At 43.1% G+C, this 24,720-nt stretch overlaps 1 protein-coding gene across 1 annotated transcript in view; it reads right to left on the reverse strand.

The window, feature by feature from the left end:
* Positions 1–1,480: 1,480 nt before the first annotated feature.
* LOC138284261 (uncharacterized protein HI_0077-like) overlaps positions 1,481–24,720 on the reverse strand; it is a 171,617-nt gene continuing 148,377 nt past the window's right edge. Inside the window, exons 11-12 of the mRNA XM_069222833.1 lie at positions 22,618–22,722; positions 1,481–2,064 (exon numbers count right to left, since the gene is read on the reverse strand). Of these exons, the coding sequence (XP_069078934.1) occupies positions 2,032–2,064; positions 22,618–22,722 (138 nt within the window). The 3' untranslated portion in view covers positions 1,481–2,031. The remainder of the gene's footprint in view (positions 2,065–22,617; positions 22,723–24,720) is intronic.

Here is a 24,720-nt window from a genome sequence, read left to right on the forward strand (position 1 = left end):
GTCCTCGTCGACGTGCAGAGACTAGGAAGAAGATTTTCGTCGAATGCTGGCGCCATGGGAGTATTCATTAGGTGAGGAATCCACAGGTAGTTGTATCCATCAGAAATATATATATATATATATATATATATATATATATATATATATATATATATATATAATTTTCTTGCTCAACGTTGACATCTGCACAATAATATAGATCTGCATCACAAGGGAAGCGTGCAGTAGATGGCTCCATCCCAGAAAGGCTTGCGGGAGCCCCATTCTACCCAGAATATTAAACAAATAAAAAGATGGAAACAAAAGTATGCATATTCTGTGCCGTCGAACTGCCCAGCACAAAACCAGAATGGTGCGGCTGGATCAGGTTCGGCAACAACAAATTGAGATGACTCGCCATTAGCTTTACATCACAATTAATAAGGGACTACTGAATATATGATTCCCAGGACTGGGAGGGCGCGGGGGTCCTTTCCAGGTTTCAAAAGAGTAACAATAACGACCTCATGCACTGAATGGGGTAGTTCCCACTGCTGCTGAACCTCCTCAAACACGGCCAGCGAGTGAGGCAAAAGTAGAGCTGAACAGTACTCAGCAGGTAGCCCATCTGACCCTGGAGGCCTGGAAGTAGGTACCCCATGGGCAGCCTCTTTTAGTTCATCCGTAGTGAAGAGCTCTGATGAGAATGTATGCTGAGCTCTGATGAGAATGTATGATGAGAATGTATGCTGAGCTCTGATGAGAATGTATGCTGAGCACTGATGAGAATGTATGCTGAGCTCTGATGAGAATGTATGCTGAGCTCTGATGAGAATGTATGCTGAGCACTGATGAGAATGTATGCTGAGCTCTGATGAGAATGTATGCTGAGCTCTGATGAGAATGTATGCTGAGCACTGCTCAGCCGGCCCAGAGCGGGTGTCTCCTGGTAGTTTGTAATCACACCGTCTGGGGTGGCTCCCCTGGAGGAAGACAGCTGTGTATAATGGGAATGAAACATTTGCAAAATAGCTTTTGCTGTTTGGTGAGGCGCTCCTGAGTCATCCTGAAATAATGTTGCTGGCCGCCCTGGGACGTTTAACAGTGCAAGACAACAACCTGCCAGGCCATTCTCCTTCGCCGTCGACTCTGGCCCTGGTGTGCCTCCACCGAAAGTGGCATTCCCACTCCACCACCTCCGAGTGCTCAGACATCTTGTCCCTAATAAGCAACAGAGTAGAAGCCAACAGCTCACAGGTGTCGAACTCCTTAATGTCCTGCCCCAGTTTTCCTAAGGGACCTCAGAATATTCATCCCCCGTTTGTGATGCAGTCTCCTCACCGTTACCTTGAAGGCTTCTGCCATTTGCCAATATAGTTGCTAAATTCTGGTAAAAAAAGCCCAAGAGGATAAGTGTTCTGCTCAAAGGTATACAGTTGTCACATGCATGCGTTCTCCACAAACGTACCTCGCTGCATACACAAACTCTGCAACAGGCAGATCAGGTGAAAATTGGGGGACAGAAAGGCACCTTCATTTAAATAATACAAAAGGCAAAAAAAGAAACTGATAGATTTGGTTGTCAGAACAGACCACAAACGGAAAAAGGTAACGTTTGGTTCCAGTCCTGGCTATGGCTACATGTTTCTGCACGTTTTGCTTGCTGCTAAACATCTGTAAGTAATAAAACAGAAAATCAACACACAAAAATAAAATATTAATATTGAATAAAATAACTGCCTTAAAAGTCTTTTCATGTATTACACAGTACTAAGTCGGTTATTCTGCCTTCTGTGCAAAGGTGTTCTGTGGAATTGCAAAGTCTGTCGATTTTTTATTGGAACTGGATAAAGTTGCTTTAGAATTCACTGAGTGCTACAGCAGGGTTGGCGACGTTCCTCTGTATTCTTCGGACGGTAGACATAGTGAACTGGTTCGTATAATCCTGCTGTACTTGAATAATTAGGGATGCAGACGAGCTGCTGCCCCCACCGTGGTCATTATGGTGTCCAGCAGTTGCTCAAACCACAGGTCCGGACGGGAAGGGCATTGTCACTGTGCAGGCTTCACCAAGGGCAAGTACCACTGCAAAAAAAGTTTCATAAATATGCATTACAAGCATAGTATTGATAACAAATAAAGACGCATATAGGCCACATGTCCTCGTGCAACAGTTGAGCTTGCCAAAATATTAAGGGCTTGATTACAACTTTGGAGGACGGTGTTAATCCGTCCCAAATGTGACAGATATACCACCTACCGTATTACGAGTCCATTATATCCTATGGAACTCGTAATATGGTAAGCAGCTAGCATCACTTCCTAGAGGACTAAAAATGAGGAATTATCACTGGAACTAGAGAAGCTGCTGCAGTGCTGTCTAGAGGAGTAAGAATGAGGAATTACCACTTGGACCAGAGAAGCAGCAAGCAGCACAGTCTATAGGACTTAGAATGAGGAATTACCACTGGGACCAGAGAAGCAGCTAGCAGCACTGCCTGAGGACTTAGAAATAGGAATGACCGACGGGCCTTGAGAAGCAGCATACAGCACAGTCTAGAGGACTTAGAATGAGGAACTATCGACCGGACCAGAGAAGCAGCTAGCAGCACATTCTAGAGGCCTAAGAATGAGGAATTACCACTGGAACCAGAGATGCAGCGGCAGCATTGTCTACAGGCCTAACAATGAGGAATGTCCACTGGGACCAGAGAAGCAGCTGCAGCGCTATCTAGAGGACTTAGAATGAGGAACTACCACTGGCAGCAGAGAGGCAGCTGCAGCATTGTCTATAAGACTAAGAATGAGGAATTATCACTGGAACTAGAGAAGCAGCTAGCAGCAATGTCTAGAGGACTTACATTGAGGATTACCACTGGGACCAGAGAATCAGCTAGCAGAACTGTCTAGAGGACTTCGAATGGGGAATCATCACTGGCACCAGAGAAGCAGCTGCAGCACTGCCTACAAGATTAAGAATGAGGATTTACCACTGGGACCAGAAAGGCAGCCGCAGCACTGTTTAGAGGACTTTAGCATGAGGAAGACTGAAAGTGGATGAGTGTGTGTCTGAGGGTGCAAAACACGCACACAGAGCCAATCATTTCTAAAACAGCAGTGGAGGGAAAAGTAACTTGGAAAACATCAAATAAGTATACCCGAGCAGAAGCACAAAAACAAACAAAACCTGTAACCTTTGGTGCCTTTCTAAACAGTGTTTTCACTGGTGTGGTATGAACACATTGCTCTGGACAACCAAAAGAACACTAAGACGGCAATGCCCAGATGGGACGAGGCATGAGGGGCCATCACAGACTGTAACAGGAGGAAGCGTGAATGTAGTGTGATGACCAACAAACATTTTCTCTTAGTTAAATTGCCTGGGAGGGAACTAAGCACGCAAAGGAGGGACATTAAAAAAATGCACCAATAAAAAGGAAGCATTTAAGACAAGCACAACAAATAACAAATGGCAATAGTGGGCATGGTTAAAGCCATAGACTGATTACAGCCTGTCTTGCAGAGAGCGCTGCCTAGGCTTGGCCTAAAAAACAAAATCCCGGTGAGAGGTAGGGGGAGCACCAAAGGGGTGCATGGGGGTGGGGCAGTCTGAAAATCAAGATCCAAGTGAAATATCTTTAGTGCTTGTTTATCTAGTGGAAAACAGAGAGATTGAGTTTTTGACTCATTTTGCATTCCCCTGTATTCTTTGGCATTGAAAAGGCGTTAATAAGCTGAAGATGGGTAAACAGCTCACAGTGAAACAGAACCCAGCCCGAGCACGAAGACAGATAGACTTGTTCTGCCACAATTGCACCATAGGCACCCCAAGGTCAGACTTGAACCTCCAACTTCCTCAGACAGACACAGAACACTGCTCCTGTGGTAGGGGGGGCTTGAGCCCTCAGTCAACATAAAATGGAACCCCCACCTGGATTCAAGAGATTGGGTCAACACCAGTGAAGGCCGCCTCAACCCAGAGGCTCGAATAGCCACACTCAGAACCAAAATCAATGCCTCCAGTAAGGACACCAGCAAAGAAGACCCCTTGATGGCAAAATTAGACACCACTGAGAGGTTGATCTTCGAGAACCTGTTGGAGGCACTCCATGCAAAATTTAAGAAACTGTTTACTCATCTGGACATCAGCAAGATTTTTGAAAAACCCTTAGCGCCTAGGCATCCACATAACAAAGAAACACTGGCTGGTCTTCGAAAAGGAACCAGGCCTTGGGGTCAGGGATTCAGTCACTGGCCTAACACCTTTCCAACCCTTAACCATAACACCTTCACCACCACCAACACCTCTCATTCCCCTCCCAACTAATAGCACATTGGCTCCGATATTGGAAGCCTTTATTCCCTGCAGGACCTATATGATGAGCCTTTCATGCCCAGGAGGAAAATGACCTTTAAGAGGGCTACATAGCTCACTCCCACTCACAGGATCGTGACCCCTACAGTGCAAAACCAAAATTGCTTGACAACACTGCTGTCTACTATCCAGTAATACAACGAGCCAGCCCAACACCATTAGGTATAAAGGCACACAAGACGACTTCTTGGTTGAGGCCCTGTCCAAGAGAGGACAGACAGTACAGTACTTTCCCATGTTGAAGGGGATGCTTCGGTTAGCCACTGACCACTTTAATGAGAGGCAAAGGCAACAGGTCAAAAGCATTATAAGCTGTCCCCAATGACTGTGTAAATCCGTGGGCAAGTCACCCTCAACTCCCTAGTCGTCCACACTTCCAGCAAAAGGGTATCTACGCAGGCAACAGTGGATGCCGTGATCAAGAGTCCAAGAGCATCAATGCAGCAGAAAAGCATGTATTGCTTGGAGCAGCCACCCACTGGCACATTGCCAGTTCTATAGGACTCCTCTCTAGGTACTACTGCTACCACTGGGAGAAAATGGAACTGGTGAAGCACCTCGAGGAGGCCCACCAAAAAGGAAGACAGGACCTAGTTGCTGGTGATAAAGCCATCAGTAACACTAACCCCAGATGCGTCTTTGACACAGCAAATGCTGCAGTTAGAGGAATTAACAACAGCATCCTCCTCCACAGGCATGTTTGACTCAGGGTATTAGAGTTTAGACCTGAGGTGCAATAGCACCTCTTGAATGTCCTGTTTGATGGCCACCAACTGTTCGTCTCCTAGTTGGATCAGATGCTCGAAACAAATCAAGAATACAGGCATTGCAAAGTGCATGGGTGTCATGAAGTTCCAGTTCTGCCTTTCGCAGGCAGGTAAGTGGGGTGGTACTAAAACAGCAGATGCATGCTAGAGACCCCCATACTAATAACACAACCAATCCTTTCTGGGTCCCTTGCAAACCAAGACCTTCCAGGGGGAAACAACCATGGTACTGGCAGAAGTTGTTCTGCTCTGGGAACCTCTGTCAGCAAGGAGTTACTTCCCTTCCTTTCCCCCAATCTTGGCACACCTGTCAGAAGACCAAGATACTTCTTCTCTCGGCTGAACGACATCACCTCTATTCACGGAGTCCTTTCAATTGTGCAACAAGGGTACTTCCACACCATCCCGTCCAACGTCTCACCCAGCCTTCACATCCATCAGACGCACTACTCTTTAATGATCTGAGGTAGGGCTCTTTCTTGGTCACTAACAACGATAACTGCTCGTACAGCGCAGGATGCTCCTTTGGGAGTGACAGTTGTGCTCTATAAAACCCTGTCATTTATTCATTCATTCATCCTAAGTTCAGAGGAAGATGTTAAAGTGCTCTTCATAAAGGGCGCCATCAAACCAGTACCTGTATAACAAAGCGGGAGAGGGATATATTCCCGCACCCCCAAAAAACTGTCTTCTCCCTGTGGCTGATCCTAGACATTTGGCTACTGAACAGGTTCATCCTCTCTGAACACTTTCACATGGTCACCCTGCAGGACGTCTGGTCGTTGATCCGCTGAGGGGACTTCATGTTAGCGCTAGATCTGAAGAACACGTATTCACATCCTGATCCACCCCGTTCATCACCAGTACTTTCAATATGTGGTAAGTGGATGGCACTATCAGTTCAAAGTACCTAGTGGTAATGGTAGTGCTCTTGTGTAGAAACGCCATACAACTTTCCATACTTAGAGGATTGGCTGATCAAAAGCAGCAACAAACGTCAATGCCAAGCACAGTGTCCCTTCTTCACAGACTAGGTCTCACCATCAATGCAACAAAGTTGCACCTTCACCTGCAGCAGGTAAAGCCTATTCTAAATGCAGTGATAGGAAAGCATACTCCAACAAAAAGAGGGTGATGGCATTCCAACAGCTGCTGCCTTTTTTTACAGACCCACCGTCTGATCCGTGATGAAACTGTTAGGGATGATGGCTTCATGCACAGCAATTGTGCTATGCACCAGGTTATACGTGCACCTGCTCCAAGACTGCCTCTTGATGTTATGGGTACATACTGAATAACTAACGCTCAGCACCCTGCTTTGGTGAACCAGCAACAACCTGTTGCTCAGCAGCCATTTCTAGACCCCTCTTTCGCAGACAAAAGTCACATCAGACAAGTGTCTCATGGGGTGAGGAGCTCACTTCCACAAGATGACTGTTGAAGGCACCTGGACCTTTCAATATCAGGGTCACCCCACAAACAGCCACCAGCCTAGTTCGCAAAGTGTCCTTCAAACATTTTTAGGACATGACTGTATTAATAAAGACACAATTTGACAGCAACATATGACATCCAGAAGCAGGGTGGGGGACACCCACTCTGCCTAGCCCTCTGTACAAGTTCATGAAAATTAACACTGGGCAACCTGTAACAACATCCACCTGTTGGTAGAGCATTTGTTAGGAGTGGAGAATGACTTTCTGGCCCTGCTCAGCAGGATGCATTTGCAAGTCCATGTGTGGAAACTCTACCCTCAAATTCTTCATTCGTACTTTCAATGGTGAGGGACCCCACTTGTTAACCTGTTTGCAACTTGCGAACATGCAAAACGACAAAACCTTGCCTCCAGGTCCAGGTCCTGGTCCCAGTCCATGGTCAATTCACTATAGATAAATTATCCAGGAATATTTACCTGTGCCACTTCTCTCCCTCATCCCTTAAGTAGCAAGGAAGGTGAGGCAAGTACCCATATCCCTCATACTAGAGGCACCACCCTGCCCAAGACACCCCTCTTAGTCAATGCTCCTACAGATGTCAGTCTGTTCCCATTAGAAGTGTCTGACTGGGCTGGACCCTCTCACTCAGCATCCCAGCCAGCTCAGACACCGAGATTCCAAACTGCTGAACTTCCCAATCTGGCACTTGAAAACTCAGAATTAAGTTTTCTCAAGATTCCATGGGAATCCATACTTATTCTGCAAGAAGATCAAGCCCACTAATCACGCATGTTACACAGCCAAGTGGAAAAGATCCATGCATTACTGCATGTCTAAGCAGTCAGATCCCTTTAAGGTTTTCTCCAGGAGATTGTATGCTACCTTCTGAACCTACAAAAGGCAGGCCTTTTGTATATCTCCATCCGCTTGTACTTAATCGGTTGCCGAGTGATTGCAAAATAAACACTCATCTCTTGTTAGGCTCCAAGTCATCAAAACCTTCATGAAGGGTCTTAGAGGATGAAGAAGATATTTCTGATTATTGAATAATATGCGCTTAACATCATGAACATTTAGCATTAAGAAACGAAAACAATGCATTTGGTAAAATTATATTTTCATGAGCTTGCCAAACTAGTTCTAACTCCATTTCGATTTTAAAAGCAGCCATGATGCAGGTGTGTTATTTCTCCTCTCCTTGCACACAACAAAATGTGCACTAGTGAAATGCTCTGTATTGACATGCTGTTCTTAAAGTCCTCATGGGTGGAAGTTTGCCTTCTGTTGCAACTACTGTGGCCATTGTACTGCTAGTCATTCATAAGCTTGTTGTTGTTTTGCGTAACGAGATTTGTACTACTGCATCCGTTGACATGAGGTCAAATGAGGATGAATTATTATTTTATTTAGCTCACTATTGTTGCATAACACTGTACTGCAATTGGTTGAACCTTGTATCATTTAATTTATTTCATGTTATATGAACTTTTCCTGTGTGATTTGCTATAAAAGAACACAAATCTGGAGGTAAGCCAGTCTGTCTTGCCCTGACCCTTAGCGGGCAGACCCTTGTCAGTCTGTCGCTTGCTTAGGACTTAGAATATTTACTGTGGGACTTGACTTCATGTCAGACTTTTTGCTGCATTTGACTGAGACTAACCAATATTTTGCCTTCTGTATTGCACTTTAAATTATTTAATACATCTTCATGGTTTCTAATTGTTACTGGTATCTATGAAGCTTATTTAATTGACTATGCTGACTTATTTGCTGTCTATCTGATCTCCATAGGGACATAGTGCCTCATGTTCCTGTAGACAACGTCCCTGATCCTGCGTAGGTACTTTATCTAAGATTATCTGGTAAGATAGTGCCAACGAGGGTAATACCCTCGCACCAATGTGGAACTTTAATATGGTCCTCACATGATTCCTGGGCCCTCCCTTTGAACCCCCACTGCATGTGACTCACAGTTCATGTTTTGTTTTGTTCATGTTTTGTAAGGTGGCCTTCCTAGTTGCAATCACTTCCTCAGACGCATTAGAGAGCTTTAAGCACTTACAGTACAGAAACCATTTATCGAGGTGCACAAGGATACCATCTTACCATCCCCAAATTTCTGACCAAGGTTGTCTCAACTTTTCACATGAACCAGACCATTAAGCTAACAGTTGTTTCCCATAACCATAGTCTGAATGTTAAGAGGGCATCCATGTACCATACTGACCAAACAAAACCTTTTAGAAAGTCCAATCAACATTTTGTAGCCTTCGCCAAACGCAACAGAGGTCATGCCATTGCTAAAGCAGGCACCGTGAGATGAATAGTTAAGTGCATGTAGGCTTGTTATGCTAAGGCCAAGTGCATGTTCCCAAAGCCCAGTAGAATTCACTGTAGACCCAAAAGGGATCTATCCTAACCTGTTTGGGTGTGGTTACGTGGTGGCAGCTACTTGGTCAATTCCTCACACTTTTACCAAGAATTATTGTGTCAGCGTTCTAGCACATCAGCAAGCGTTAGTTGGCCAAGCTGTTCTAAGAATACTCTGCATCATCTCCCCAGCCACCGCTTTGGAGAGGGCTGCTTTATAGTTTACACAGATCATGTATATCTACAGCTACATGACTACGACGGAAACTGTAACTTACCCTGTAACCATCTGCTTGTAGCATGTAGTGCTGTAGATTCACATGCACCAACCCTTGTACCCAGAAGTCAGCGATGACTGCAGATGTTTTCTGTGTCTTTTTCATCCGGGTTACTATGCACTGGCCACAATGTATTTGACAATGCACTCAACTTACACTACTCTCGCGCTGAATGGAAAACAATCTGAAGTGGAGCCAGTATGTCACAACAGATCTTTTGACTCAGATTTTTTCTAAGAAGTAAAAGTTGCAAATGTCCAGAAACAAAACTAGACCAATAAGGCAAGAGCATGCAGTGCATGTGTGAATGTACAACACAACTGTAGGGAGTTGTTGCTGTATATACTATCTCAAAGTGAGAGATAGTGTGCACAGAGTCCAAGGGTTCCCCTTAGAGGTTGATAGTGGCAAAATTAGATAATTCGAATGCTCTATTTTGGGGTAGTGTGGCCGAGCAGTAGGCGTATCAGAGGGTAGTGTTAAGCATTTGTTGTACACACACAGGCAATAAATGAGGAACACACGCTCAAAGACTTAACTCCAGGCCAATAGTTTTTATATAGAAAAATATATTTTCTTAATTTGTTTTAAAACCACAAGATTCAAGGTTTGAAGTTAATACATAAAATGCAAGGTACTCCACACAGGTAAGTAGGGAACTTTGAATTAAAGCAGTAGTACACACAGTATAGGTAAAAGTGGCAATAAGCTATTTTAAAAGTGGACACAGTGCAAAAATCAACAGTTCCTGGGGGAGGTAAGTATGGTTAAGTTTCTTAGGTAAGTAAAGCACTTACACAGTCAGTCTCCTGGGCATAGGCAGCCCACTGTTGGGGGTTCAAGGCAACCCCAAAGTCACTGCACCACCAACACCGGTCAGGTGCAGAGGTCAAAGGAGGGCCCAAAACACATAGGCACCTATGGAGAACAGGGGTGCTCCGGTACTGGTCTGCTGGCAGTTAAGTGCCCTCGTCCTCGGGGAGCAGACCAGGGGGGTTTTGTAGCGCACTGAGGGGGGACACAAACAGGCACACAAAACACACACTCCTGCACTGGAGGTTGGTTCTTTTCGGTCCTGGGGGTTGCGGGTGCAGTGCTTGGTCCAGGCGTCGGGTTCCTTGTTACCAGTTAGTCGCGGTCAGGGGTAGCCTCTGGATCCTCTCTGCAGGCATATCTAGGGGAGTGCAGGGGGATCGACTCAGGTTACTCACGTCATCGCAGTTGCCTGGGAGTCCTCTCTGAAGTGTTTGTTCTCTGGAGCTCGAGCCGGGGGCGTCGGGTGCAGAGTGAGAGGTCTCACGATTCCGGCGGGAAGAAAGAGTTCTTTCAAAGTTGTTTCTTTGTTGCAAAAATGTTGCTATTGCTGAACAGTGCCGCTGTTCTTTGGAGTTTCTTGGTCCTTTGGTTTCAGGGCAGTCCTCTGAGTCCTCAGAGGTCGCGGGTCCCTGTCGGATGCGTCACTGTGGAGGTTTTTTCAGTCTGGAGACAGGCCGGTAGGGACGGGGCCAAGTCAGTTGTCATCTCCGTCGTCTCTGCAGGGCTTTCAGGTCAGCAGTCCTTCTTATTTGTGTAGGTTGCAGGAATCTGATTTCCTGGGTTAAGGGTCACCCCTAAATACAACATTTAGGGGTGTGTTTAGGTCTGGGGGGGGACAGTAGCCAATGACTACTGTCCTTCAGTGTGGCTACACCCTCTTTGTGCCTCCTCCCTGAGGGGAAGGGGGCACATCCCTATTCCTAGTGGGGGAATCCTCCAAAACCAAGATGGAGGATTTCTAAAGACAGGGTTCACCTCAGCTCAGGGCACCTTAGGGGATGGCCTGACTGATGGGTGACTCCTCCTTGTTTTTCTCATTATCCTCTGCTGCCTTGCTGCCAAAAGTGGGGGCAGTGGCCGGAGGGGCGGGCATCTCTACTAGCTGGGATGCCCTGGGGAGCTGTAACAAAAGGCATGAGCCTTGGAGGCTCACTGCCAGGTATTACAGTTCCTGCAGGGGGAGGTGAGAAGCACCTCCTCCCAGTGCAGGCTTTGTTTCTGTCCTCAGAGAGCACAAGGGCTCTCACCCCAGGGGGGCAGAAACTTGTCTCAGTATCAGGCTGGCACAGACCAGTCAGTCCTGCACTGAATGATTGGGTAAAATACAGGGGGCATCTTGTAAGATGCCCTCTGTGTGCATTTTGTAATAAGTCCAACACTGGCATCAGTGTGGGTTTATTATTCTGAGAAGCTTGATACCAAACTTCCCAGTATTCAGTGTAGCCATTATGGAGCTGTGGATCTCGTTTTGACAAACTTCCAGACCATATACTTAATATGGCCACACTGTACTTACAATGTCTAAGGATAGGCTTAGACACTGTAGGGGCATATTGCTCATGCAGCTATGCCCTGACCTGTGGTATAGTGCAGTCTGCCTTAGGGCTGTAAGGCGTGCTAGAGGGGTGACTTACCTGTGCCACAGGCAGTATTTTGTGTGCATCGCATCCTGAGGGGGATGCCATGCCGACTTTGCCTTTTTCTCCCCACCAACACACACAATCTGCAATGGCAGTGTGCATGTGTTAGGTGAGGTGTCCCTTAGGGTGGCACAACACATGCTGCAGCCCTTAGGGATCTTCCCTGGTCACAGGGCCCTTGGTACCACTGGTAGCTTTTACAAGGGACTTATCTGTGTGCCAGGGGTGTGCCAATTGTGGAAACAACTGTACATTTTTAGTGAAAGAACACTGGTGATGGGGCCTGGTTAGCAGGGTCCAAGCACACTTCTCAGTCAAGTCAGCATCAATATCAGGCAAAAAGTGGAGGGTAACTGCAACAGGGAGCCATTTTCCTACAACGACATTCTGCAAACAGACAATTACAGGGTAATGTTTTCCATATATTATGTATTAACTCCATTGTTACCGCTACATGGTTGTGCAAGCTAATAGATCATGATGGGTATTTTTTATTTCTCATAGCAATAATACATGCCTATTATATAGACACACAAAGGTATGAAAGTCTTCAGAAAAATCTTCTACATGTTGTAATCAGTGCTCCAACTTGTAGGCATTCTAAGATCCCCTGGTGTAGTTAGAGACACCTCACTAAGATTTACAAAGTCAGAATTAGTGGTTCCATGTCACAAATTGCACTTAAGACAGCATAACATCTGCCAGTATAAATGTTCATTGTCATAAGTTTAGAGTTAGAGCCAACAAACCGAATACTTTTGCTAGTATTAAAAACAGTTTGTAGGTAATTTCCCACCCTGGAAAACTAAGCATGTCATTAAGTGGGTACTTCCATACTTGACATGGTTGTAAGGAAATCAGTCCCTTCACCAGAAAAATCTTCCCTGTCAAGAAAATAAATGTAAACGTGGTTCTGTATTGTGAATGTATTTGCTTAATAAATATGTATGATTAACTTCAGCAAGTATTGTCAACTTTAAGGTACAAGTTATTTGCAACGTTTAGATCCACTTTCTCAACCTTTTTTCATAGCCTGCATATTTCGATCTGCCAGGTAGCGCATCCACTTCCATCACCAATTTGCCTTCTGTCATCATCTGTTTCATCATCAGTTTCATGAAAATCTCAACTGATTTTACTGAACGTTTTAGGTCACTTGGAATAGTAGCTCCTGGTACCTCCATATAAACCTGTAGGTTGTAGTTCTTTGTCCTGCTATGAAGTGTGAGTGGTGAGTTAACATGAAAGACTATTCTGTTGATGTAGATGGTGAGAGCTTTCATAGTGAAATGTGATTGACGGTGTGCACGTTCCTTTTGAGGCATGCAGTGCTCCCACTCGTAAAATAAATAATCCAGAATCTTCTACAATAAACCTACACTCACTTCTGCTTGAATTCAAATGCCATTATTACAGGAACCTCACAATGGTGACTTTTCTGCAGTATAAAAGAGGATAACATTTGGGGGCCTTGGAGACAAGCCAAGATCCTACTACCTACTCAAATTGGGTGGGTGCAGGTAATTTTTTCATTCATTCTGACCCACTTCTTCTCACACATGAGGAACACGTATAATGTGCCTTAATGCTTCCTATATTATCTGAAGGGGTTCTAGATCGGTTACTCCAAACTATCCTCTAACTTGAATCTCATAATCCAAAACCAGGTCACACATTCTGGAACAGCGGGATTATGGGGTTGCATCTTACACTGTAGAATACTTATGGGGATACTATCCCTCTCTCTGCTTTTTCTGTGTGCGCTCTCCAATAAACTGCAATTGGTGTCTGAGCAATCTCTCTAAATAGTCTTCTAACCTAATCTGTGGGAGCCAGGACACAACATGGACTAAGGAAGCTGGCTGTATGAATGCGCATCCCCCTAGAGGGTTGATGGCCTTACCCGTTAGACCAAAAATGTCACCCACCTGCACGCCCTCTCAGCAATATCCAGGGGAAGGGAGGCACAGCCTCAGGCAAACAAAGGGTTTGGAGGGAACAGGCTTTCTCAGAAGGTGATCCGACCATGGCTTAGATAGACCTATCCTCGTTAAAACCCTGAAGCTTGTCCCATTACTGGTAGTCCCCATGCCACCAAGCAAGGCACCCAAAGGTAAACACCGTGGGGTGTGGAAGTAAAATGAATTGAGTAATTTAGAGTTGTGCAATGCCTTTACCTAGGCAGACCTTGCACTCTGTTCCTTACATCACAGCTTTCTGTGGAACCATGGACAGAGATATATAATTCCACCTTGACCTGCACTATTATTCCATTTGTGTCACCTTCTTTTGATTTTAAAGTTAATAATAAGCCTCTTAGAACCCAACCTTATGCTGTACCTTGCAGTCAGTAATGCCTCTTCCTTTTCTGATATTTCTTTGGTTGAGCCTATTATCGAAATGGTTTCTTACCTATAAAAGTAGTTTTGCAGCTTGAAGACTTTTCTGGATTCACATGGAGTTCATTATTCTGCCTTTTAGTGGTGGGATCCGGAATATTTCCCTTTTGGCCTTTAGTCATTCTTCTCTTTCTTTTTTTTGGGCGTTGACAGGTCCAAGATTTTATGCTGTATCCAGCCTCGTGTAACGTTATAAGCCCTCTCCTTATGCTGTTTCTCGTGGTCACCATCTTCAGATTCCTTTCTTTCTTCTTGCTGATTTTGTTTTCTTCTTCTCCCCCACCTTCTTGGGGAGGTGGGTGGGTCACTTGTGAATCCAGACAATCCTTCAGGCTGCAAAACTGCTATTACTTGTAAGGAACCATTTTGTTTTGCATCATGAATCTTTTCTGGATTCACATGCTGTGCATTGATATTATAGCACTTTCCCCCCTTCATTGTGGTGTTTGGGTTAAGAATGGGCTTTAATTTGTAAAGATATGTTTTAAAACCTTCTTTCCCAACTGCACTTCCTTGTTCATTTGAATATTTATACAAGAGTATTTTGTAAATGAATAAATTGATGACCAAGTAGCTGCCATGCAGATGTCCTGAATTGGAATATTTGCTATAAAGGCAATAGTTGCTCCTTTCTTTCTTGTAGAATGTGCCCTTGGCATGCTAGATAGTCCAGCATTTGTATGACAAAATTCGATAGTCTGAGATATCCATTTGGCAATAGTTCCTTTTGTCACTGCTTTTCCCATGTTATTGTTTGCAACTCAAACAGCTGTTTTCTCTTTCTTACTGCCTTTCAATGTTATACATGATTGTTCTTGCATCACATGTGTGTAATGCCTTCTCCGCTTTATTTTTTGGTTCCTGGAAAAAACGTGGTATTTGAATCGATTGATTAATATGAAATTGAAAATTTGCTTTTGGAAGAAAATCAGGGTCTGTTTTTAAGACCACTCTGTCTTTGTAGAAATGGTTCCTGAACTGTATGTGCCAGTAGTTCACTTACTCTGCGGAGAGATGTCATAACCACTAAAAGAGAGTTTTGTTTGCAAGCATTTTTAAAGAAGCTCTATGTAAAGGCTCAAAAGGATTAGTCATGAGTTGTGGTAACACCAAATTTAGGCTCCATGCTGGCATTGGCGCCTGTCTTGGTGGTGATATTTTCTTTGCTCCCTCCAAAAAACGTTTTACAACTGGGGATGTAAAGAAACCTTTCCCTGTACAATCTCTTGTGTATGCTACAGTTACAGCCAGGAGTACTCTTACAGAGGTATATCTGAGGGTGCAATCTAAGAGATATGGGAGGTATTTAAGCACTGTTAACTCCGAAGCGATCTGATGTAAAGATCCTGAACTCTTGCACTAATTTGAGTATTTTTGCCATTTTGCTTTGTAACACCTTCTGGATGTTGATCTTCTTGCTTCTCTTAATACTGGCATTGTCTTTTCAGGTACGTTTAGATGTCCAAATTATAAATCTTCAGTATCCAGGCTGCTAGATTCAATGAATCGGGTTTGGGATGAAGCACCCTGCCTTCTTGCACTGATAGATTATCTTCTCTTTATGGAAGTTTTAGAATGTTTCCCTGAGACCTTTGTATTAGCTCTGAGTGCCATGTTTGTCTTGGCCATTGTGGTGCAATAAAAATTATTTTTTACTTTGTTTTGTTTGCATTTGTTTATATCTCTGTGTAATAGAGGAATTGGGGAAAAGCGTATGCAAATTTCCCTTACAAATTTATTGACAGGGCATTCCCCAGGGACCGGTGGTGTGGATGCCTGGACGCGAAGTTTGGGCATTTTCCATTTGCGTATGTTGCAAATAGATCTATTTCTGGTGTTCCCCATTGATGAAAAATCGTCTGGGGATGACTGATTAAGCTCCCACTTGTGAGTGGATGTATCCTTTCTGCTTAATCTGTCTGCTTGAACAATGTCTCTCCCTGGAAGATGAAGCACTGTTAGGGGTATCTACCTTTGTATTGCCCAAATCCATATTTTTTGCACTAGTCTTGTTAAGTGGTAAGATTGACGTCCCCCTGTTTGTTGATATAAAACACTGCTGTTTTATTTTATGTTTGGGTTAGAATGACATTTCCCCACAACCGCATCGAAAAGGCTTTTAAGGCTAGGAACACAGTCCTTAGTTCCAGGATGTTGATATGTTGTACTGCCTCTTGCTCCTTCCAAATTCCTCTGGTTTTCAAAGTGCCCATGTGAGCACCCCAACCCAAGTGAGAGGCATTAGTACTGATGAATACTTCTGGAGTTGGATACATGAATAATCTTCTCTCTGTTAAAGGAATTCTGTTCCACCATGCTTATTCCTCCTGTATCTTCTGAGTTACAACCACTAGATCTTCCAACCTTCCTGTTGCTTGTGACCATTTTGACTGTAGCCATTCCTGAATTAGCTTCATATGCAGTCCTGCATTTGGTATTAAAGGAATACAAGATGCAATGTTTCCTATTATTTTCCCCACTGCCCTTGCTGTCAGAGAGTGATCCTTCTGGTAGAGGGGAGTTTCCTGTAGAATGGATTCTATTCTCTTTTTGCTGGTGCATGCTCTTCCCTCTATTGTGTTGATTCTTGCTCCTAGAAACAACTTTTCTTATTTTGTTGATAATTTTTCTATATTTATTGAAAACCATAGATTTTATGGAGTTGATACCACTTTTTGAACATCTTCATTGCATTTTTTAATATTTTTTTTGTGTTTATAAGAGTTTGCTCTTATAAGCCAGTCATCTAAGTAAGGGTATACATGTATGCCCAGTCTTCTCTGATATGCTGTCACTATTGACAGATATTTTGTAAACAACCTTGGTAGAGATTTAAACCCTTTGCTGCCAGGCCTTTTCCCCCTGAGGTGGCAGGTCTTTTTTTTGGCTATTTGGGGCAGTTCCCGCTTAGGCCCTCATAACATTTTGTCCAGATAAGCTACCCACGGCAAATGTGTGTCCATGTTTTTCAACATCCTAGAGATTCTAGAGGTACCCAGAGTTTGTGGGTTCCCCTGGAGGAGACAAAGAAATTAGACAAAATACAGCAAAAATTACATTTATAAACAAAATGGGAAAAAAGGGCTGCAGAAGAAGGCTTCTGTTTTTTTTCCCATGAAAATGGCATCAACAAAGGGTTTGTGGTGCTAGAACCACCATCTTCCCAGCTTTCAGGAACAGGCAGACTTGAATTAGAAAACCACATTTTTCAACACATTTTTGGCATCTTACTGGGACATACTCCATTTTTACTATTTTTAGTGCTTCTAGCCTCCTTCCAGTTAGTAACAGAAATGGGTGTGAAACCAATGCTGGAGCCCGGAAAGCTAAATATTTCTGAAAAGTAAACAAAATTCTGAATTCAGCAAGGGGTCATTTGTGTAGATCCTACAAGGTTTTCCAATAGAAAATAACAGCGGAAATATAAAAATATTGAAATTGAGGTGTAAAAAAGCCATTTCTCTCCATGTTTTACTCTGTAACTTTTTCCTGCGATGTCAGATTCTGTAAAGCAACATACTGTTACATCTGCTGGACTCTTGTGGTTGCGAGGATATATAGGGCTTGTAGCTTCATCAAGAACCTTAGGTACCCAGAGCCAATAAAAGAGCTGCATCTTGCAATGGGTTTTCATTGTATACCGGGTATACAGCAATTCATTTGGTGAAATGTAAAGAGTGAAAAATAGGTATCAAGGAAGCCTTTGTATTTCCAAAATGAGCACAAGATAAGGTGTTGAGAAGCAGTGGTTATTTACACATCTCTGAATTTCGGGGTCCTCATACTAGCATGTGAATTACAGGGCATTTCTCAAATAGATGTATTTTTTACACACTGTCTTACATTTGAAAGGAAAAAAATGTAGAGAAAGACAAGGTGCAATAACACTTGTTCTTCTATTCTGTTTTCCCCCAAGTCTCCCAATAAAAATGGTACCTTCACTTGTGTGGGCAGGCCTAGTGCCAGTGACAGAAAAAGCAACAGGGACACATCACATTTTTAAATTGAAATCTGACGTGTTTTTTTGCAAAGTGCCTAGCTGTGGATTTTGGCCTCTAGCTCATCCAGCACCTAGGAAAAGCTAGCAAACCTGGATGTTTTTGAAAACTAGACACCTAGGGGAACCCAGGATGGGGTAACTTGTGCACCAGGTTCTGTTACCCAGAATCCTTTGCAAACCTCAAACTTTGGCCAAAACAAAAAAAACTTTCCCCCCACATTTCGGTCCTACAAAGTTCTGGAATCTAAGACAGGCCACAAACGTCCTTCTACCCAGCGTTCCCCCAGATATACCGATAAAAATGGTACCTCACTTGTGGGGGTAGGCCTACTTCCCGCAACAGGGAATGCCCCAAAACACAACAAGGACACATCACATTCTCCTAAAGAAAACTGATCTGTTTTTTGCAAAGTGGATTTTGACCTCTAGCTCAGACGGCACCTAGAAAAACCTGAACATTTCTGAAAACTAGACACCTAGGGAAACCCAGAATAGCGTAACTTGTGGTGATCACACCAGGTTCTGGTACCCAGAATCCTTTGCAAACTTCAAAATTTGGCAAAAAAAAACAAAAAACTTTTCCCTCACATTTCGGTGCTGCAAAGTTCTGGAATCTAAGGGAAGCCACAACTTCATTCTACCCAGCGTTCCCTCAGGTCTCCAGCTAAAAATGGTACCTCACTTGTGTGGGTAGGCCTAGTGCCAGTGACAGGAAATGCCCCAAAAGACTACGTGGACACAAAAATATCAAATACAAAACTACCTGTTTGGGGGGGGGGGAGGGCACTTGCGTTTTTGGTCCTGGGCTCAGCAGCCATCTAGGGAAACCTACCAAACCCAAACACTTCTGAAAACTAGACACCTGAGGGAGTCCAGGGAGGTTTAACTTGTGTGGATCCCCCAGTGTTTTCTTACCCAGAATCCTCAGCAAACCTCACATTTAGCTAAAGAAAGAAATCAAATTTTTCCCACATTTCTGTGTGGGATCACCGCACGGGGACAAATTTCCTACCACTCAACATTCCCCTCAGTCTCCCGAAAAAAAAAGATACCTCACTTGAGTAGGTGTGCCAAGTGATTGTGACAGGGAAGAGCAAAAAACATGTCCCCTTATAGAGTTGTCATTTAAAATGTTTGTGATTTGATGGATTTTTTTATGAATCTTAAATCGAAGATTGGACGAAGACTTCCATCTGGTTTGTTGTTTTCTTTCTGTGGAACCCTCTCTCTGTTGCATCTTTTTGAAATAACTCTTCCATTTCCTTTATTAATCTTGAAGTCTCTTCTGGGTGTTTCTTTTTATTTGTTTTTTTTTGTTGGAGGAAACTTTAACAATACTACGCAATATCAGAATTTTTTAATTATATTTAGAATCCACTTGTCTGATATTATTTTCCTCCATTCATGGGAAAAAGTATTTATTCTTCCTCCCACCAGTGTTTTGTGTGAGAGATTTATTTGCGTTATGCAGTCACTTAGAAGTAAGGGTTGTTCCTCCTCTATGTGTTTGAGTGTTCCCTCGTGCTTGACCTCAAAAGGGTTGCAGTGACTGGAACTGCCATTGATGCAATGATGTCTGTGAACTGGTTTAAAATCATTCATTGGATGTTGCAGAAATGACGCTTCCTCTCACTGAAGGTCTTCTGGTGACAGGAGTTCCTCTTCTTATACTACTTCTAAATTGTACTGCCCCCTTTGATTTTGCTGTTTCATTATCTTTTTTTAATTTGCTGAAGTGTGTCATCTACAGAACTTCCAAATAGGTGTTGATTAAACTGCAGGTTTCTGATACTTGCTCCCATCTCTGGCTTAAAGCCTGAAATTCTGTACCATGCGTGGTGCCTTAGAGCAGTTCCATTTATCATTTGTTTGCTTGCTGTGTCAGCAGCCTCTAATGCTGATTTGAAGCACGAATTGGCTTTATTTTTGCCTTCCTCTGCAATTGCTGCAGCTCTTTTTCTATATTGCTCTGGAAGATGCTTCATTAATTTAGTAATTTCTTATCATTACTGATAGGCATATCCGTTAAGGAGGGCATATGCATTAGCTATCCTCCACAGATTAGCTGCACCCCTTTCGTACTTCCTCCCAACCAAGTCCATCTTTTTATTTTCTTCATCACAGGGTGGCCCTAAAGTTGCCGGGATACTGGCTCTTTTTCTAGCAGTTGCTGTTGCTATTGAGTCAGCCGATACTGTGCCCTTAATGTAAGCTTGATCTGTGCTCGAATACTTATACATTTTCTATGCTCGTGGTCTTATGGCTCTGCATGTTGCAGGCTCCTTAACAGTTCTCTGCCTTGATCTAAAATGCTTTTAAGCATGGGCAAAATTTTTTTTTTTGTCTGGGATGGTAAAAGAGTTACTAATAAAAAAACATGATTGAGTTTTTTTCTTCTTCTAGTTGTACACGTAGCTGTCTGCTGTTCTCTATTACCTACCCAAATATGATGATGTCATCAGGTGGGGAAGGTCTTGATGGATAACTGTCGATATCCTCTTCGAGAGAGTCTGTCTCTAGATCCTGCCACTGAGCTTCTGTAAACTCGGGACCCTCCTCAACCTGGATGACTTGGACACTCTCTCCTCCCTCTTCTTCTTCCTCGAAGAAAATCTGTTGTTTGTCCTCCTCCTTCTGGGTTCAGGAATTAATGGTGGTTCTAAATCTTCAACATCTATTTGTTGTCTTCCCTTTCTGGCTGAGTTTTATATGGGATTTTGTATTTCCTCAGTGAAGCGTTGAAATCGTTCATCTTCTGGAATAAAGCCACCATTTCAGCTTCAAGACATTTCTTCTTCCATTCTAATATGGCAGACCAATCTTCTACATAGATGCCTGTCGATTTTTTTCTCTGATGTCAAATTGTCTTTTTTCAGGGTCTCGACGACCACCGTCTTTATTGGCGTTCCTGCCGCCTTTGAGTCTTTCGATGTGGAAATGTCTCGACCTTGATCGTCCTTGGACGTCTTGGTCTTATCTTTATGCTTTCCTCATGCGGTATCTCTACGAAGGGACCAGAGTGGATCTTTTTGGTAAATCTTGCCTTTGGTTGACATCTTTTGTATTTGCTGAGGTATGTTTTATCAATTTCGACTTCTCAAACATTGTTTCCCGCCCAAGTACATTTTCGGGGTTACCAGAATTGTGTTTTCGTTTCTATTTTTTTGGCTTCCCCTCGACGATTTTTTGCTTCGCGTCTGAGCTCTCACCTTCAGACCCCTCCTCAATGTTGTCATCTTTGTCGACAGAGAGTCCGAGATCTTTCAGGTAAGGTGCGGTCTTCTGTCCCTGCATGCCATGGTGTACCTGCCTTAGTTTTTCCCTCACTTTTAAAGTTTTTGACTTGAACGCCGCACGTGCTTCACAATTCTCACTCTGGTGGTTGAGAGGTAGGCAAAGATTACCAACCAGGTGTTGATCTTATTGCGCAAATTTGTGGTGGCAGCTGGTGCATAACTTGAATACTATCTTCCCCATAACGGGGATCTGAAATTCGCCCATCTGGGAATTCTTCACACTGAGTGGTTCTCTTATCAACGGTGTTGTTTTTAGCGGTACCTTCATCGACGATGCTCCATGGATTTCCTCCGACTCCTTGACAAAATCTTTGAAGCAATCTTACTTTTTTTTCACGACCTGGGAACCCTTCAGCTGTGCATCCAGACCCAATGGCAGAAAAAACGAATCTGAGGATGGCAACCACGAAAACAGTGTAAGGAGAGGACGTATGATGTCACAGGAAGCTGAACAAAGCACCATATGGTGGACCTATCGACGCCCAACAAAAAAATAAATAATAAAGAGAAGGAGGAATACAACTAAAAAGGAAATATTCCAGACCCAACTACTAGATGGCGGAATAGTGCACAGCATGTGAATTCCAAATAGATTCATGCTGCAAAACCCATGTGCAATAAAAGTGTAAATACAGTTTTCTAAATAGGCCTTTGAGGCAGATTTCATTTTTATGGTCTATATTGACAGAGCAGATGTCGCCAGACAATTATGTGAGCACCACCAGAGTGGATTTGGCTCTACCCACATGTTGGGAGCCAGGAGTACATGATTGAACTGGGCAGACGTTGTTAGCTTCCACGAAAAAAGTGCTTGCCCTTCACACAGCTGTGATCATTTACTTATTTAGCTGCCTGAGATCAAACTCTCAGGGCACACACATGACTTTGTAATGCTGTAAAAGTGTCTTAGATAACTAGATTATTTCCTGTGTTTTTCTCTGATAGCAGCACACATGGAAGGAGGGCAGTCATTAACCTATTTGGATGTTTAGGTCTGGCTTGCCCTTTTAACTGTCATCTGTCCTTTTAGCCTACGGCAATATTATTCAACAGGTCTTTGCTTCCACACAAATACATATTCATTCCCATGCTACTACTTGTAATGTTCCACATTGCAATGCAACATTCCTTTAAAGCCAGTAGTATTGGCGTGGCTAATGCATGTTTTAGTTGCACATTCACAAATATATGGGAATAATTTCCATTGCAAGTTGCACAATGCATCTAGGAAAACGCATTAATAGGTATGAAACTTTATTACCTCCTCAGTCATTCCTGCAGTTTTTCGACCTTCTGTGTTGAACGGCGGTTTTAGGTACCCTTTGAAATATAAGGGTACAAGTTCATGGAAGGTAGACAGACAGTCCTGCACATAAAATTCAATGGAAGAAACTTTAGTGCTCAGCAAAGCATAGAACACAAGACTCTCAGAAACAAAACCATTGCTTACTTCATAACTTACATTGTACAATATATTACGTTCAATGTTCAGGGCAAGCCCAGTAGTCATACATTACTATAAACAGTCAAACTAATTCGCATTAATTTCAAGTCAATTAGCTAAACATTTTACAGCGCTCAGTAAATGTGGACAGTCGATAAAAAGCCTATGGTGTTGTTCGAGCTCCTGAAAACCTTTGTAAAAAAAAATACTAAACGGGTACACGTTTCATCAACCTGTTAAGGACTACTGATAAAACTGTTGCATTTTAATAGTTGAGCTTTTTTTTTTTTTTTTTTTTTAAGAACATGACGTATGTAGCTACGAAAAATCGTCTCTGGGAGTGAGACAGGGATGAAGTGTAAATGTAGATGTCTTATCAGTTTCAACTGTAAATTTGGCTCCAAAGAGTTAAACAGGAAATTAAAAGGCCAAAACAATTACTAAATGTTCTCTTTTGGCAGTGGAATATTATTTCTTCTGGTTTTCTCTTTTTGTTTTGGGAAAAGTAAACAGTTAGTTGCTATTCTCATCACACTGTATTTGTGAGAGTACAAACATTCCTCAGATGCATTTGCTTTACAATAATGGTGGGCTCTAAGTAGGTCAGGAATTAATAAAAAATGGCTGAAGTGCAAAAATCCCTGTTGGGTTCAGGGAAAACCTCTAGGCCTACCTGATTGGCCTGACCACATTTTAGATCAGCGCCAACAGGCCTCCGGATTGGTGTGTGTTGTATAAATGCAGTCACTCAATAGTTTTCTTCTTCAGAGGTTTTACTGTGAAGTCAGACAGGCCATGGAGACAAATGAAGGCTGTTTTCTGCTGAAATGTATTAGTCGGCAACAACTGCCAATATGGCTTGTGCGGAGCCATGCTGGTTAGAAATACCACACAACATAAGTGGTACAGGGTATCATCTGCCTGGGGTGAGGCTGTGCATCAGATACTACAATCCTATGTAAATATTCAAATTATATGCAAAACAAGCAGGATGTTTATTTTTGGCAAAAAGTAGGATACTATGGGCCACCTAAAACGACCTGGTTGAATTACAGTCAAATCAATCATCTACTTGATTCAATGTCTGCAGTCTTGATGATGTTGCTCCAAAATATTGTAATCATTTAATTTTATAACGGGGCAGGTTCCAGTGCCTATTTCTTGTACACAAAGTGTGTCAGTTTGGTACTGAAGCCAGTTGCCCTGCGTAGGTTTCTAATGACTCCCCAGTTTTGCCTTTGACTTGGAATGCTGGGACAAGATGCATTTTCATCACTGAACCGTTCTGCTTGCTCTCTCAGCTAGTTTATCAGGAATAAGGTATGATTCTCCTGTCACATCAAGGAACACATGGAAAACCTGGAGTGCAATATTTGCATTTATGTAGCAAGATTCTACTGACTGCTTCTTAATTTAGAGAGCTGGTTTCAAAGGTTGGGTTATTTTATATCGTCCACTGAAAAGGCTTTCAATCCGTTCAGGGGACCAGAATTAAGATCTCTCCCCCTCCACACTGCAGGATTGTACCTGGGTGGTTTTATTAAACAAAGTATGGATAAAACATGTAGGAAATAATTGGAAATATTTTCATCTGCTAGAAAGTAATTGGGCAATTTATGTTTAACACACAGGAGCGACATCCTTTTGTTTTTTTTACTGGCCCAAAGGTAATAATTACTCACCTTCTTTAAACACTTCTAACCCATCACAACTCTGGACCTTTAACAACAACTTGCTATGCCCAAACTTCAAGCCATCGACAACTTTTTCACCACTCTCAATCAACCACCTGGAGGCTCTCACATATCAATTGCCAGTCCTACCCTCTTTCATCCCGCCCCGGTTGTCCCACTGACCATCCTGACCCACCCTATATGGCCGATTTAAACATGCCCCAGTCCCTCGAAAACCCTTCACAAT

The sequence above is a fragment of the Pleurodeles waltl genome, chromosome 3_1, assembly GCF_031143425.1.
Source record: "Pleurodeles waltl isolate 20211129_DDA chromosome 3_1, aPleWal1.hap1.20221129, whole genome shotgun sequence".
NCBI lineage: Eukaryota > Metazoa > Chordata > Amphibia > Caudata > Salamandridae > Pleurodeles > Pleurodeles waltl.